The sequence below is a fragment of the Takifugu flavidus genome, chromosome 22 (assembly GCF_003711565.1).
Source record: "Takifugu flavidus isolate HTHZ2018 chromosome 22, ASM371156v2, whole genome shotgun sequence".
NCBI lineage: Eukaryota > Metazoa > Chordata > Actinopteri > Tetraodontiformes > Tetraodontidae > Takifugu > Takifugu flavidus.
The window spans coordinates 3,568,950-3,584,238 of record NC_079541.1 but is presented as its reverse complement, the minus strand read 5'-3'; the positions used below and the strand labels follow the sequence as shown (position 1 = coordinate 3,584,238).

The following is a 15,289-nucleotide window of genomic DNA, read 5'->3' as shown; positions in this document are numbered from 1 at the left end:
AAATATAACGGGTTGCTACTCAGTGGAAAGTTTCATACCTGCTCTAATCCCCAACGAGCTGATATGGGGTCGCAGCCAGTGTTCATATTAACTAAAAATAAAACTAGAGAATATGGTCTGTGCAGGTCACATTTAATCCCACCGCTATGGCGCCTTATAAGAAAGATTCAATCTTTATATTCAAGTTCGTTTCTTTCAGTGTGCACATAAAGTTGTGTCAAGCTAAGTGGAATAAGTGTTACTTCCGTTTTATTCATTCCAACAGGCTTGCTTGGTTAGAGGATCTTTAATACGACAAAACATGTGTAAATTAAACTTTTGCTGTCTTTCAATTCTCATTAGGACACGTTATTAACTTTGGTAGCTAAGGAAGTTAGCATCAAAGTTAATGATCAGAGTCACGCTTTTGCGATCAAGCAAACAGATGAATTTTTAACACATTTGTCATCATGGAATGCTGCTGGAAATGATTTGGTGCCATCTTGTCTGAGAAGAAATGATCAAAATGTTCAAAACTTTCTTATTCAGCTAAACTATGCAGAACCAACAATGATGCAGCAGAAACTCCTGTTCCAACATGGCTGCCAATGTTGGCAGCGACAGCCAAACTTTATTAATAATCATGTAAAGGACTTCAGGATGAGCTGCTAGCGGTACACCGAGACACTATAGCTCAGAGCGATATTACTCAGCATTTCCCATAACATTGTCAAAAAGCTTTAAATATAACTCTTATTAATTCGGTAGTTCAAGGAGTTGGCAGCTTTTTCCTTTACTCGGAGTGATTAGCTTGAGTAGCTTATCATAGTGTTCCATTGAGACTAGCGTTATATCGGTTTGCTTCCGTTAGCGCAATGTATATTTTAATATTATCAGTCCTTAAAATTTACGCTACCTTTTCTTTGGCAAAACTAATCAAACTGCACAAAGACATTTGAATATTGCCCAGAATTGACCGACATATGTTTGCAACAGCTGAGACACAATGACAAGTCAAAGAACCGGCGCGTTTAACCACAAGCTCGACAAACGTCCTGATTTCAAACAGTGGTTTATTAATACTCTTCTTGCTACTGTAAAAAGGGAAACAAGTTTTTTAAAAAAGAAGTAGTGTGACAATGACAAAACAAAAAAAAGAAAAACAAACCTAAAATTCAGAGTCAGCCAAGACGCTGGAGGCTAACCGCGCGAACTGTGTGTACGTAGCGTGGTTAAAATGTTTAATATCCGAGTGTTTCACTTGATTACTTAAAGTATATGCGTAACCAGACCAGACAAATGTTGCATATCCATGCAGCGAGTCTCTTTTCAATCTGTGCAAAAATATAACAAACTTTTTACAGTCAACATGAAATTAGGCTAGCTAGTCCGAGAAAAAAAAAAAAGGGGCGATTTTCCTTTTGTTGCCTTAAGAAAATATGAGCGATAAACTAGGATCATCTGAATAAGTCAATATAAACTCGATACTCGCGATAGGCTATGAAAATAGTTATTTCTTTTTCCTCTCGTGACCAACAACGATGACATCACTGACGAACGACCTCCCCCTGTCAATCACTCACACAAAAATAAAGCTCTTTGAGACACAACCTGCACCTGTCAGTCTGGGGGGGGGGGGGGTGAGCGAAAATGGATGAGAGCGAGACACAGACAGACGGCGGACATGACGGACGACCTCGACGGAACGCTGAAGGATTAAATGAGGTATTGCACAGATTGATAAAAAGCACAAAGGCAACAAAAATATACAGAGATGACGGAACATTTACACTTATATTTTTGAAATTAGAGTTTTCCTTTTTTCCGAAAGATGTAGTGTCAGAATCATTCCTGGGTTGGGAGGAGGGGGAAGAGGGAATTAAAAAAAAAGAAAGGCTAATCCTCCCATTCGTCTTCGTCCTCAAAGTCTTCGTCTTCGTCGTCGTCGTCATCCTCATCTGTGGAAGGTAAGAAGAGTTTCTCAAGTCTCCGGCGGAAGTTTCAGATCGGAAAAGAAGGTCGGCGAACGAGTCGGTACCTGACGAGTGGATCGCTTTGCTCCGTTTCTGCATCACCTCCATCAGGGCCCCGACGATGCCAGAGGAGGGCGCCGCGGTGGGAGATGCCGAATCCATGGCGTCATCTCGCTATGGAAAGACAACGGGCTGAACACACGCTGCGTTCTAACACACACACTGCGTTCTAACACACACACACACACACTACGAGGTGTGTGTGTGTTCTGGTCCTTATAACTGAAAAGTCCTCACAAAGATAGGAGGATTGTTTGGGTTGGACAATATATCATTCCTACGAAAGTCCTTACAATCATAGAAGTACAAGCGTCACGTGTGTGTGTGTGTGTGTGTGTGTGTGTGTGTGTGTGTGTGTGTGTGTGTGTGTGACTGACCGTTTTGAGCTGGATTCCTCGTCTGATTTGGTCCAGAAGAGCATCTCTGCCGGTGCTGGACACGGGCCGCTCACTCTGCTCCACCTTTTTCAGCTGGGTTCCCTCCCTGATCTGGCTCAGCAGCGCCGATTTCGGGGGCGGGCCGGCGTCCCCCCCGTTAGCGTCCGAGGTGGGTGGAGGCGCGGGGGGAGGAGGGCCGGGTGGAGGTGGAGGAGGCGGTGGGGGAGGAGGAGGCGCGCCGCCACCGGATGGAATTGAAGGGGGAGGGGGAGGCGGAGGCGTGAAGGGAATCGAGGCATGGCCTGGTAGAGGGGGGGGCGGGAGGGAGCCCCGGCTGGGTGGGGGGGGCGGTGGCGGAGCGGATATGCGGGACGGGACGGGGGCGGGGGAGGAGGTGCGGAGATGGGTGCCCTGGAGGGGGGTGGAGGTGGCGGGGCGTTGCGGCCGCGGGCAGGAGGAGGAGGGGGCGGGATGGAGCTGTGATGGGGTGGTGGTGGAGGAGGTCCACCTCTGGATGGAGGGGGGGGGGGGGGGTGAGCGAAAATGGATGAGAGCGAGACACAGACAGACGGCGGACATGACGGACGACCTCGACGGAACGCTGAAGGATTAAATGAGGTATTGCACAGATTGATAAAAAGCACAAAGGCAACAAAAATATACAGAGATGACGGAACATTTACACTTATATTTTTGAAATTAGAGTTTTCCTTTTTTCCGAAAGATGTAGTGTCAGAATCATTCCTGGGTTGGGAGGAGGAGGGGGAAGAGGGAATTAAAAAAAAAAGAAAAAAAAAAAAAGGCTAATCCTCCCATTCGTCTTCGTCCTCAAAGTCTTCGTCTTCGTCGTCGTCGTCATCCTCATCTGTGGAAGGTAAGAAGAGTTTCTCAAGTCTCCGGCGGAAGTTTCAGATCGGAAAAGAAGGTCGGCGAACGAGTCGGTACCTGACGAGTGGATCGCTTTGCTCCGTTTCTGCATCACCTCCATCAGGGCCCCGACGATGCCAGAGGAGGGCGCCGCGGTGGGAGATGCCGAATCCATGGCGTCATCTCGCTATGGAAAGACAACGGGCTGAACACACGCTGCGTTCTAACACACACACTGCGTTCTAACACACACACACACACACTACGAGGTGTGTGTGTGTTCTGGTCCTTACAACTGAAAAGTCCTCACAAAGATAGGAGGATGGTTTGGGTTGGACAATATATCATTCCTACGAAAGTCCTTACAATCATAGAAGTACAAGCGTCGCGCGCGCGTGTGTGTGTGTGTGTGTGTGTGTGTGTGTGTGTGTGTGTGTGTGTGACTGACCGTTTTGAGCTGGATTCCTCGTCTGATTTGGTCCAGAAGAGCATCTCTGCCGGTGCTGGACACGGGCCGCTCACTCTGCTCCACCTTTTTCAGCTGGGTTCCCTCCCTGATCTGGCTCAGCAGCGCCGATTTCGGGGGCGGGCCGGCGTCCCCCCCGTTAGCGTCCGAGGTGGGTGGAGGCGCGGGGGGAGGAGGGCCGGGTGGAGGTGGAGGAGGCGGTGGGGGAGGAGGAGGCGCGCCGCCACCGGATGGAATTGAAGGGGGAGGGGGAGGCGGAGGCGTGAAGGGAATCGAGGCATGGCCTGGTAGAGGGGGGGGCGGGAGGGAGCCCCGGCTGGGTGGGGGGGGCGGTGGCGGAGCGGATATGCCGGGACGGGACGGGGGCGGGGGAGGAGGTGCGGAGATGGGTGCCCTGGAGGGGGGTGGAGGTGGCGGGGCGTTGCGGCCGCGGGCAGGAGGAGGAGGGGGCGGGATGGAGCTGTGATGGGGTGGTGGTGGAGGAGGTCCACCTCTGGATGGAGGGGGAGGGGGGGGAGGAGGAGCAGGACCTGGGGAGAATCACAGTTAAAATCTCTGGTCCATAGACACCTTTAACCCCAGCGGGGAGGTCACCGCGGGGGGTCTCACCCTGCCTCCGGAACTCGTTTTTGACAGCTTCCACTCCTCCGTTCTTCTCGATGAAGTCGTAGATGACCTTGGAGGTCTCCTTGTCCTTCAGCTGAGCCTCGTTGATGCCGCAAACATCAAAGAGGTTCTTCAGCTCCGGGTCCAGGTTGTTTAGCTGCGGAGCGACATGATGCGATATTATCTCAGCGTTGTGCTGCCACCTGCTGGTGGTGGAGGCCAAAGACAGCTCTGACCACGTTCCCTCGCTGCCCTCAGCCACACCGCTGTTATAACAGCATGAATTAGGCGCTGTAATAACAGTCACGTGTGCTCCCCCCCGCCGGCCCGTTCGGGGGTTTAACTCCGGGGATTTGAGAGGCGAGCGGCTGACGTCACCTGTTCAAATCCACCGTTGAAAGATTTAAACTTACGAAACATAAAAAAACATCTTTTTCATTTTCAGACAGCCGATCCTCTGACCTGCCTCATCCTCCAGTATAATTACTGATAAGGCCTTTTTTATTTGGGGGGGGGTGGTGGGGGGGCGAGCCCTTTAATCTGCTTGCGTAACCCTCCTGATGACGCAGCTTAATACAGAAACTCAGGAACTGAGGGTTGTGGTTTCAAGACACTTGTTTCACCAATGTTCGCGTTGCACCTACGTCAAAGCCCGTGTTTGGATCCCATCCGACGTGGCCGATGTGCCTGCGGAGGAAACGACAGCGGAGTCAAAACCGGCACACGGAGATCTGGATTTGATCGATGGTCCGATTTTAATCCGGATCCCCCTCATGTTTAACGCGGCGCCATCTGTGGTAGTGCAGCAGCACGTGACTCACGTATAGGAGTTAAACGTGGATTAAAAACGTCACCCAGATGAAGCACGTGCACGGCCGATGTGGGGCTCTGGGCCAATGTGTCACACGCTCACGCCACAGGTATTAACGGGACTCACTGGAAGTTGCTTGGCGTGCCGATGTCTGCCTTGGTCAGCCTCTTCTTCTTCCCCTTGTTCTTCTTCTCCCTCTTGGGGAAGGACGAGTGCACGATGTTGTTCATCTGAGAGTTGTTGTAGCGGTGAACGTTGCTGATCTCGGGGTTTTTGATGTCGACCGTGGCCATGGGGAGCGACGGCCCTGAAAAACCACAAGAAAAGGTTGGTTTTCCACCCGCTCCAGCGGAGGCGCCACAGGTAAAGACTTGATTTGCAGCTGGAACGCCGCAAAAACATGAAAACTGACACAGCTGCTTCTTATTTACTGGTGACATTCTGCGTTAGTGTCATTGGAGGGACTTCAGATCCAAAGCAAGGCCGTTACCGCGGCAACCTCTCCAGGGTCTCCTCCCCGACATACCTTTAGCGCCCTCCCGGCGGGAATTTTTCTGAGTTTTGCTGGGCGAGGGCGATGCCGAGCAGCCGCGCCGCCTCCTCACCCTGTCCCAACACCCCCGTCACCTCTGCCTCCGAGGAGAGGCCCTCTGGCCGGCTTGGGGGGGCATCCCGAGGGGCAGACGGAGACGCGAGCGGATGTGTTCGGCTCATCCCGGGGGAGAACCACGCAGTGCAGGGAGAGGCAGCTTCCTGGGCCCATACCTCCGCCTCGGTTTCTGTTGACCTCGCAGTGAATTTCCTCAGAGGGGGCCGAGAGGAAGGTGGTGCAGAACATCATGGTGGCATCTGGAATTCACTTCCTGTCCAACAAAAATCACTTCCCTCTTCCTGGATTCATTCTTCTCCTGGTTTTCTTGTCTCTTCATCTGAGTTCTGCATGTTTTTGTATTGCTGGTCATGATCGCCGGGGCATTGCCCCTCCCCCATTGGTCGATCCGGACCATGTCCCCGCCCACCAGCCCCACCGACTCCTCCCCACCAGCCGTCTGGATTTACCGCTGGACTTTATGTAACCATCCGGCGTAATCCTAAATTAATCTGAGTGGTTTTGGGGAAAAAGATGATGAATCTGCGTGGCGGGGGCAAACATGGGACGCTGATCAACAGAAAGAAAAATGAAGGGGGAGGACGAGGACGGCGGTGGCAGAGGCAGATGGAGGCGGGCCTCCGACAGTTCCAGAACGCACCAATGTGCGCTTCAGAACTCAAAGAAGAGGAAGCAGGGAAATGGGACGCAGCAGGTACCTCCGGACAGCGCAGACGCATATTTGACACTCACGAATCCTGCAAACAAGGACGTCTTTGTTTGTGAAGACTCCGCGCCCAGAAGGTAAACGCGAGCGCAGTGACTCAGAGCTCGCAGAGCTGGTCCTGCGTGCTCGCTGCTAACGGAACAGACTCGGGGAGAGAATTTCCTCCTCAGTGGCGACGGAGTTGGACCAAAGAGGGGTTAAAAAGTCCATCTGACACCAGGAACAGGCGACACCTCCTGTCGTCCAATGACGGAGAAGGTTTGATCCACCTCAGGCTCCGATCTGACCGTCTTCCACCCACAGATTTGCCCCTTTTAACACTTTTTTTTCTGTTAATTTCAATGACAGGAGAGTGGGGAACATACCATTCAGAGGGTCGCGTTTCTTCTCTGTGAACGAACAGACAAATGAGATGATTACTATCTGCTGGGAGCGGTCAGGCGTGGGTTAGTCAGAACGTGTGCGAGTGTGTCAGAGCAGCAGGAGAGCGTGGCGTGAAGAGGAGACCAGACGGATAAAAGTGTGTTTCAGTGGAGGAAGCGACGAGATTTCTCTACTACAGGTACACGAACGGGTGCGCACATGCTTCAGGAGGCCGTCGGCTCAGACTGGCGGTTAAAAGGAAGCCTTGATAAAAGATTAGAACCCGAAGCAGAAAAGGATGACAGGGCGATCGATCCACAGAAGGGGAAGTAGAGAGACGGACGGTCTTCATCAAGAGATGAAAAGTGGGGAGTTGAAGCGTAAAAAACCTGACTCCTCCCTCGATTATTATCCTGAAGTTCATTTAAACAATGACTTAACCGATTTCTTCAAACCAAACCCGATCTGTTTGCTATTTTGGAGAGAAAAAAGAACGTCCCGGTGCCTTCTCCTCAGGAGGGATGAGGCGATTGACGGTTTCCTTTGCTGATTGTAGCCAAAATGCTAGCGCCCCCCTCAGGGCAGTCAGGGTATTTGTTTCAATAACAGATAAAGAACATTTTTCTTGATGAAGACTGAAAATGTTGAGGAGTCATCGAAGGCTGACATGAGAAGAGTTGATAATAAACAAAACCAGGCAAAGAAAAGCTTAATATGTTCCAATATGTGGTCATATTAGCATCAGTCTGGGACTGATTGAAGGAATTAGCCTTTTTTTTGTCTGGTTCTGTCCGATCGCTGTGAAAAGTGACACGTTCCAGGTTAATTTAATCTTGTGATGGAGGCTCCGTTGGTGCAAAAAGCACCCGTCTGAAAACAAACGTGGGACAAGCGGAGGCTCATATTCAAAACCAAATTAAAAGGAAGCGTGTCATTCCCCTCAGGACGGCAGCGGCTCAGCAGGTACCGCTTTTCCTCTGTCTCCTGTCCAGCAGCTCCGTCACTTGACTGCGGAAACGCTTGGTCTCCTCCTCGCTGGCGAAGTTCAGACCCACTTGACACGTCTGTGAATGAACAAGGGAAAAGAAGGAGGATCGGTGAGAGGGGCCGGCCTTCCTAAACTCCACGCTCCTCGTGGACGCTTCTCCCGCCACGTTCAGCACAGGAACAGAGACACAATCACATGAGCAAGAGCGGCGACTTACATCCCCGGCGAACGTCATGAAGTAAGGTTTGGAGAGGTAGATGCTGAAGTTGTTGTACAGCTCCTGCTCAAATGTCACTTTCTTCTCCTGTGGGGGGAGAGAGAGAAAGGTCAAAGGTGACGGGCTCCAGACGGGTAATGCTGCTCACCCACTGCAGCAGCAGCAGCAGCAGCAGCAGCGGAGCGGCACACTGACCTTAATGTCAAACACTCTGATGAAGTAGGACCTCTGCGGGTTGTCCTTGACCAGACAGGCCACGCCGCAGCATCTCTTGTTCCAGCTGCTGTTCCGGTCCGCCGTGAACACCTGGACCACTGCCGAGGACAACGTCTGCGGAGACACGGAGGAGGGGGGGGGGGAGGAGGGGGGTCACATGTGTGTGTGGAGGTGCTTAAAAAAGGATTCTCTCAAGAGACAGATTTAAGGACGTTTGCCGCCTGTTTGAGGAGCCGATGCCGTTCCTGTTGGCTTCAAAGCCAAGACAAACAGGCGACGCCAGCCTCCTGATGACGTGACCCCCCCCACCCCACGCTGGGAGCACCTGTAGCGCAGAAGCGGGGGCGCGTTGGGGATCATAAGACCAGACGAGCCTCCCGCAGGTTTTACAGGGCACCACTGGCATTTCCTCCTGCAGCGAGCTTCACCTCTGCAGCCGTTAGCGCACATGAAAGCATGAAGGGGGGGTGGGGGGGGGGGGGGGTCTTTGGTGCTTTTTGACTGAACGGTTCCAGGAATGACTGCACGCTTTACAACATACAGACGCTTTATGTCGGCGCTGGCTGAAGGTGGATGTTTAAACAAATGGAATCCTTTTTCCTGTGAAGAGCCTCAAACTGACTGTTTTGGAAGGTTAAATAGGACCGAATGAGGTTGGATGCTACAATTACAGCCACACGGTTCAGGAAAGTGCCGAATACATTTCAACTTAAAGGAACCGGCCTTAAAACAGCTTGACCCGTTTGCTGAAACAACCAAACATCGAACAAATATTTAAACCTTTGGCAGAATCAGGTTGTTTCCGACCTAAAGACAATAAGAAACCTCCTAATGTGGCTTCTTCTCAGACCCTGAGGTCTCTTGGACCCACCGAGGACTGATTGTTCCTGACACAGGCTGCAGGAAGTGAAGCCCCCCCCCCCCCACATCATTGAAAAAATCCTGACAAAACAACAGCCGCAACTACATTTAGGTCATTTTATTCATGACGCACTTGAAGTTTGGGTGTAAAAAGGTCACATTTTCCCACCGAATGTCAGAATCAAGGTATTTCCATCGATAACAACACGAACACAAAGACACAACAGAAGAATAATGTTGACGCGAGATGGAAACACGCTCATTTGAATAAGACGACCGTCCAATCAATGATTAACTCTGTGCCGAAGGAGCGGCAGCTGCAGCCACACAGACGTTATCAGCGATGATAAAAAGGGAAGCCTTTGCTAAAGGTGGAAGGTTAAAAATACAGGTCCGTCACATTCGGGGGGTTTTCTGTGGAAACCGGCTCCAGTTGGGCGGCGCTGCAACACACTGGCACATGGTGGGGATTATTACACCTCCTCACCAGAAACAGGAGGAAAGGGTGGGAAGACAGAACGCTGAAACGGGCCGTGAAAGGGAGACGGACGGAAAAGGGACGCCGGACGGACGACTGAAGGACGCCAGACCTGTGAAAGACGGTGAAAGAGACGGGTTTGAAAGAGGAGAAGGGAGGAGAGGAGATTCTAAAAGAAAGTGGAGGAAGGTGGGAATCGAGTTGCACCAGCAGTCGGGGCTGAATGTCGGACTTCCTGGACAGGACTGCTGATCCTGCAGTCACACACACACACACACACACACACACACACACACTTGGATCTTCTCCAGTTTGCCAAGTCAGTGTTCCTGAGGAATACCAATGAGACGGCCCCAAGAACACTGTGCATGTGTACCTGCGCAACATGCGCTACATTTTCTGCACCACAGCAGCAGCAAATTAGCCTCTAAATCGAATCAAACTGGTCAGCAAGGTAAACAATGGCCCTTCCTCTCCGTCCCCGAATCTGCTGGATAGTTTCAGCGTGCAAAGACGTGTACGGACGCACAGCAGAGCGGGACCGTCAGGAATTCTGCGTCCACGCCACGCTGGTGAGAAGGCGACGGGGGAACGCCGCCGCCGGATTTTTAAGGGGTTACGTAGGCGTGTTAAGACGGCGTGTGTGACTGCACGTGGCCCTGACGCGCTGTCACAGGACGGCAAATGGAGCCTTGTGAAGGTAAACAAGAGAAGAGAACATATAAATGGGGGCAGGTCCAGGTGTGGTGTCGAGAGAGTGGCGTCAGATCCACATTTTACACAACTGTGAGCAGAATAGGGAAGCTACCTGGCTGTGATATGCTAAAGGTGGTACATTATTGCTTCACCTGGACGATAAAGGCAGCATTCCTTTACTCGGACTCTGCTCAGCTGTATTCATGTGTGGTTTGACACCGTTTTTGCACTGCTGATGTTCCTCACAGGCCCCTGAGCTGGTGAATTACCTGGCTAATGAATAGTCGGGGCCAGATTGCCTAATCACCTGGGGGAAACCTGTCTTGCAAGACGTGTTGTGCAATCTTCTCCATGAAAATGGGGCCGAAAGATGAGGCCTTTATTGTCACCGCATTGAACCGCAGAGGTGGAACACATATGCTCCGTTTGGGACGAGGGGAACATGGAATGGTGAGTCAGCAAAAAGCTGACAGGCCTTACGTAATGTCGGACCAGCTCATAACATTGAATCGTGACGCTGCTCATCTCGGCGGCGCGTTTTCGTCAGCTTCTCTTCGGTTCTGGCGTCTTTAAACCCAACCAGCCGCGGCAGCCTGGCACATTCTTCCCAACCCTGCATCCTGAAAACGAGCCAGGGCTGTTATGGATAGTGGCTCCAACCCGGCTGCGGAACGCCTGCGTTTCCTGGGTGAATTCAGGTGTGTCAACCTGCGGGCTGGAGACGCCAGTGGCCCAGGCCCGACTGTCACCGTCCTCGGACGGGACCCTGGCGCTCAACCCCCCAGCCCCCCTTCGGTCCCCGTGAAGTCACGACACCCCAAAGGCTCCGGTTAAACTTTAAAACGGCCCCCGAAGCCGCACAGGCCACAAACAAACTCCACATCTGCGCTAGCTTCCCGTCTCGCGACCGGAAGCAGCGCGAGTTAGCCGCATTAGCATTTTGGACTTAGCTTGCTGTGACAGAATTTGATGGAAAAACTTACGATGCATTTCCTGCCCAGACAGTTGAAAAGGCATTCGTTTTCCTGGGGCATCAAGACAATCGAGCCGACGTTTGCTTGCCGCCGCTGCGGCGGGGGTCCACTCATGATCGCCGATCACTTTTGAAGGATGCGCCGACTGTAAATCGCTGTACGAGATCCAAAAAGATACATAAACAATCCTTCGGTCATCCGTGGCCTTCCGTCGACCCCGTCACACCGGCGTCTTTGATCCCAGGCGTCCGGACGACCAAGCTGCCGCAAAAATAAAAAAGCTACGCTGCGTCGGGAAGCCGGCTCCTCTTTCAAACACGGTCAAAAATTCAGTGAGTGAACAAAGACGAAAAACTGCATAAACTTTTTCCTGGGAAGTCAAACCCGCCAGAGAGCGCAGAGCCAGTTACATCCAACATGGCAGTGCTGGGGCGAGTCCATTATCTGGGAACGGGGTCCACGCCTCTCACGACTCCGTCTCAGCTAGTCACAAATCACGTTTCTTCCCAATAAAACGCAAGTGCGACATTTTATATTTGCCCCGCTATTTATATTAGAGTTCACTACATCCCACCGCGCTTGATATAATTTAAACCCTTCAAATGTAAATTCCCGAACCCCCCCTCCTCTGAACCGGTGGTTTGGTCCCGTCAGCCCGTGGCTTTTCTGACAGGAATGTGTGTGCGAGCGCAGAGAGGGAGGAGATAAGAAATAAAGTGGAAGTTGCCAAGATAAGGGCACACAACGCTCATTGTGGGAGGATTTATTGGACCGAGAAATTTAAATAAAAAAGAGAAAGGATTAACACGCACTTTTGTGAGCGCGCATTTTAAGATCTCCACATATTTCCATTGATGATAAGGCGTCGCTGTAGGGATCAGGTCAGGGGTCAGGCCCCCAGAGCTCTGATCTGGGATTTTATTTCCTCAAATGGGAAGATCCCAGATTGGAATAATCTATTAATGTCACTTAAGTAGTGTGAAGCATAATTATGCTTGCTCCAGTTTCTCCACAAAGCCTTGGGGCCAGGACATATGTCTGAAAACGCACATTTAGGTTTCTCAAGTGGAGGGAATAAAACTCCCAATCTGCCACTGTGTTGGTGAAACTGCAAGTATTTAAACAGTTCTGACATCTGACATGTTGTACATTCCACCTTTAAAGTATAGAATTGAGACATGCGATCAATAAATGAGGGGAGTTTTCAGTGCCCTGTATCACCCTGACCCAAAATAGAACCGGAATTCCCAAAACATTATGTAAATTTAATCACTTAATAATTTCCATATTCATGTTTGCTTCGATTTTTAGCATCGCAGATGTCAGCGCCAGCCAAATAAACGGTGCTGAGGAGCTACAGCAACATCCCTTTTACCACTTTCTCGATAAAAACCCAACACATCCTTCCTTTAACTACCATTTCTGTCAACATTAGGTCAGGTTCAGAGTTAAGAGTTCTGGCTTATGTTGCTGTGTCTATTTGACCTCCACCATGTTCTGCTGCACTTCTGTCAGACCTGAAAAACTGGACCGACGAGCGGTTACAGCGTCACCTGGCTGTAGCTGAACAGTCAGGAAGTCTCCCAGAAGATGTCATGTTGGACACGGCAAGTCAGAGAAGTGAACAAAAACATGCTTAAAATTCATGGAAGGAGAGAAGGGAGGGAGGGGGCAAAGGTCACCTCTTTCTGTTATCACGCTCTTGTTCAGTGCAGCTACCCTTAAAAGAAAATTAGCAGGTAAATCAGCAATTACTCCCTTTTCCACAGATACTTATGCTGCTTGGAATTCCTACTCACACAGCGGATGTTATTGCTGCATTTCTGAGAAACGCTAGTGAGAACGTGAGGCGTGAGTGTGTGTAAATGCATATTCCAGGCTTATTTGTACAACGCAGCGCCCGAGGTCAGCTTCATGAAATATTCCCTTGACCCACTTTTCGCAACAAGAGAGAAGGGAGGTTTGGGAGAACGTGGGGCCGAGGCGGCATGAATTTTATATTTTTGAACTCCGGTGGAGGGTTTAGAGGGCGCTGCCTGAATGTTTCATGAGCCACTGGCCTGTTTATGTCTGCGGTTGTTTTGCGAGATTTATTACAGATGAAGGTTTTAATAATACATACATTTCGATGCCAATGGGGCATGAGATGTATCATGAAACATTTAGCATTTCTTAGCTTTAGAGTCTTTAGATTATTTAAGAATTTACCTGCCATAATTGTTCTTGTATGCAGCTTTACGGTATGTACAGCGTGTGCAGTTTTCAAGTGCTTTTTATGGCGCTATAAATTACTGCAGACGTGTTCATCTGGGTTCTAGTCTATTTCACATCAGTGCTAAGTTCTTTGGACCTTTTTTTGTGTCAGGCGGATCAAACCAGCACGATTGAACAGATCCCACAGCTGGGATCGAACCCAATCACAGACCGTCAAGAGACTGCGATTCTGCCCTTTGACCACAAGATGGAGACATTTCACTGTATCTCAACAGGACACAATTATGGACCTTTGCTGCATCAAATAAAACGAGAAAGACAAAAAAAGAGAAAGAATCAATCAATTGAGATAATCAATCGTGGCTTTTTTTTTAAAGTTAGGGTCAAATACTATGTCGTGCTATGTTTGCCACTATGTATTCTAAATGTCATGCCAGTCCTCAACATTTCATAGAAAATTAAAATTACCTTATCACCACTTTGTTGCCACTGATAGCAAAGGTTTACAGTAGAACAACCTAATGTTTAATAGTTTTGGAAGAAAATTCTCTCATGTGTTTTGCCCAATTTTCCATTAGAAATTGACCACAAAATTTAAATTTTTCAGAAAAATGTACAATTAAATTTGCAGTGCAAAAAACATATGCAGTGCACACTGCAGTTAATTTTGTGATATAATGAATACCTATTCCTTAACTACAGCATGCAATGATTGGATATTAATTGCAGAAGCGTTCTCACACAGAGAGGGTGCAGGGTGATTCGCTGGAGTTGCCACGGCGATGAGCTGCGGCCCGCTCCAAGGCCTTCTTTGTTTACATGTGACCCGGCTTCGGTGACCGGAACTGATGCCTCATTTAAATGTTGATTTGCCTGAAGCTCTCTGTGTGTGGTGGCGCAAAGAGCAGGAGTGGGTTTCGCATCACCACTAAAAACAGAAACAAACCCTTCAGAATTCAGGTTATATTCTAAATTAAAGCACCCCGGGGGGTCGTGCACTCGCACATCTAAGGTTACCTCGCCGCCACGACAGGCCGAGGCACCTGAGGCCGTCTTTGAGGAGGGGTTTGGTTTCTCCTGTGCTGCCCGCAGGTGGTGACCCTCCTGCTGCGGGTGTCGTTTTTGGGACATGTGGACAGCACAAGGACACGCCGCTCGTTCCGGCGCATCAATAATGAACGCCTCGTTTGTTTCTAAGCTCGCTACCGCTGACCCAGTCCTGGGGGGTCGCTGAACACGGTGACCAGGTAACATCACACCGTGGACCTCCAGGGCCACGGTGTGATGTTGTATTTTCCTAATGAAAGCCCGTGACCTCCACCTCTCCTCTGGTCGTCGCCAGAGGTGCAATGATTTATTTTCATACCATAAAGAGCAGCAGGAGCTTTGGTTTCTGCTTCAGGATAATTACAAAGGGTTCAAAATCCATCTTTTAACCACATTTCCACTCCATTTGTGTCAAAATCATCTATCCAACTGAGAGATGTTGACTTAAAATAACCTCAAGTGTAAAAGAAAGCGGCTTCGCTGAATGTGTTTTAAGCCACAAGATCGTTAATGCTAAAGCTAACTTTCTGTGTGTGTTTGAGAGAACTAATGAGTCAGTCTCCAGCAGTTATCTTATTCCCATTAGAGCTGAAATGATGGCCCATTAGTCCTGTGTTTGCATGATCACCATGACGGTTGTGAAACAGGCGCGGCTCTATGAGGACGGATGAGCAGCTTTACAGACAAATGCTAGAAGGTGTTTGAGCCCTGGAGTAAGGTGACTGGGAAACATCCTTATTTTATCTGACCTACAGCCTAAAATCAAAACTGTCCCGTACA

At 50.0% G+C, this 15,289-nt stretch overlaps 2 protein-coding genes across 3 annotated transcripts; both read right to left on the bottom strand.

Moving 5' to 3' along the window:
- Window positions 1–271: 271 nt before the first annotated feature.
- Window positions 272–2,968, bottom strand: LOC130519560 (actin nucleation-promoting factor WASL-like). Its single transcript, XM_057023101.1, has 3 exons — window positions 2,390–2,968; window positions 2,018–2,126; window positions 272–1,937 (listed from the first exon to the last, which is right to left on the bottom strand). Exons 1-3 carry the CDS (start codon window positions 2,966–2,968, stop codon window positions 1,876–1,878), a joined length of 750 nt encoding a protein of 249 aa, XP_056879081.1. The 3' UTR covers window positions 272–1,875.
- Window positions 2,969–3,049: 81 nt separating this feature from the next.
- LOC130519281 (actin nucleation-promoting factor WASL-like) lies at window positions 3,050–11,696 on the bottom strand. Of its 2 annotated transcripts, XM_057022561.1 has the most exons (11): window positions 11,258–11,694; window positions 8,219–8,353; window positions 8,024–8,110; window positions 7,786–7,882; window positions 6,821–6,844; window positions 5,266–5,446; window positions 4,973–5,015; window positions 4,332–4,485; window positions 3,705–4,252; window positions 3,335–3,443; window positions 3,050–3,254 (listed from the first exon to the last, which is right to left on the bottom strand). In XM_057022561.1, exons 1-11 carry the CDS (start codon window positions 11,360–11,362, stop codon window positions 3,193–3,195), a joined length of 1,545 nt encoding a protein of 514 aa, XP_056878541.1. In that variant the 5' UTR covers window positions 11,363–11,694; the 3' UTR covers window positions 3,050–3,192. The 2 variants fall into 2 exon arrangements, with proteins under 2 accessions (XP_056878541.1, XP_056878542.1); XM_057022562.1 differs by lacking the exon at window positions 6,821–6,844 and having other exon boundaries at window positions 11,258–11,696.
- Window positions 11,697–15,289: the final 3,593 nt, after the last annotated feature.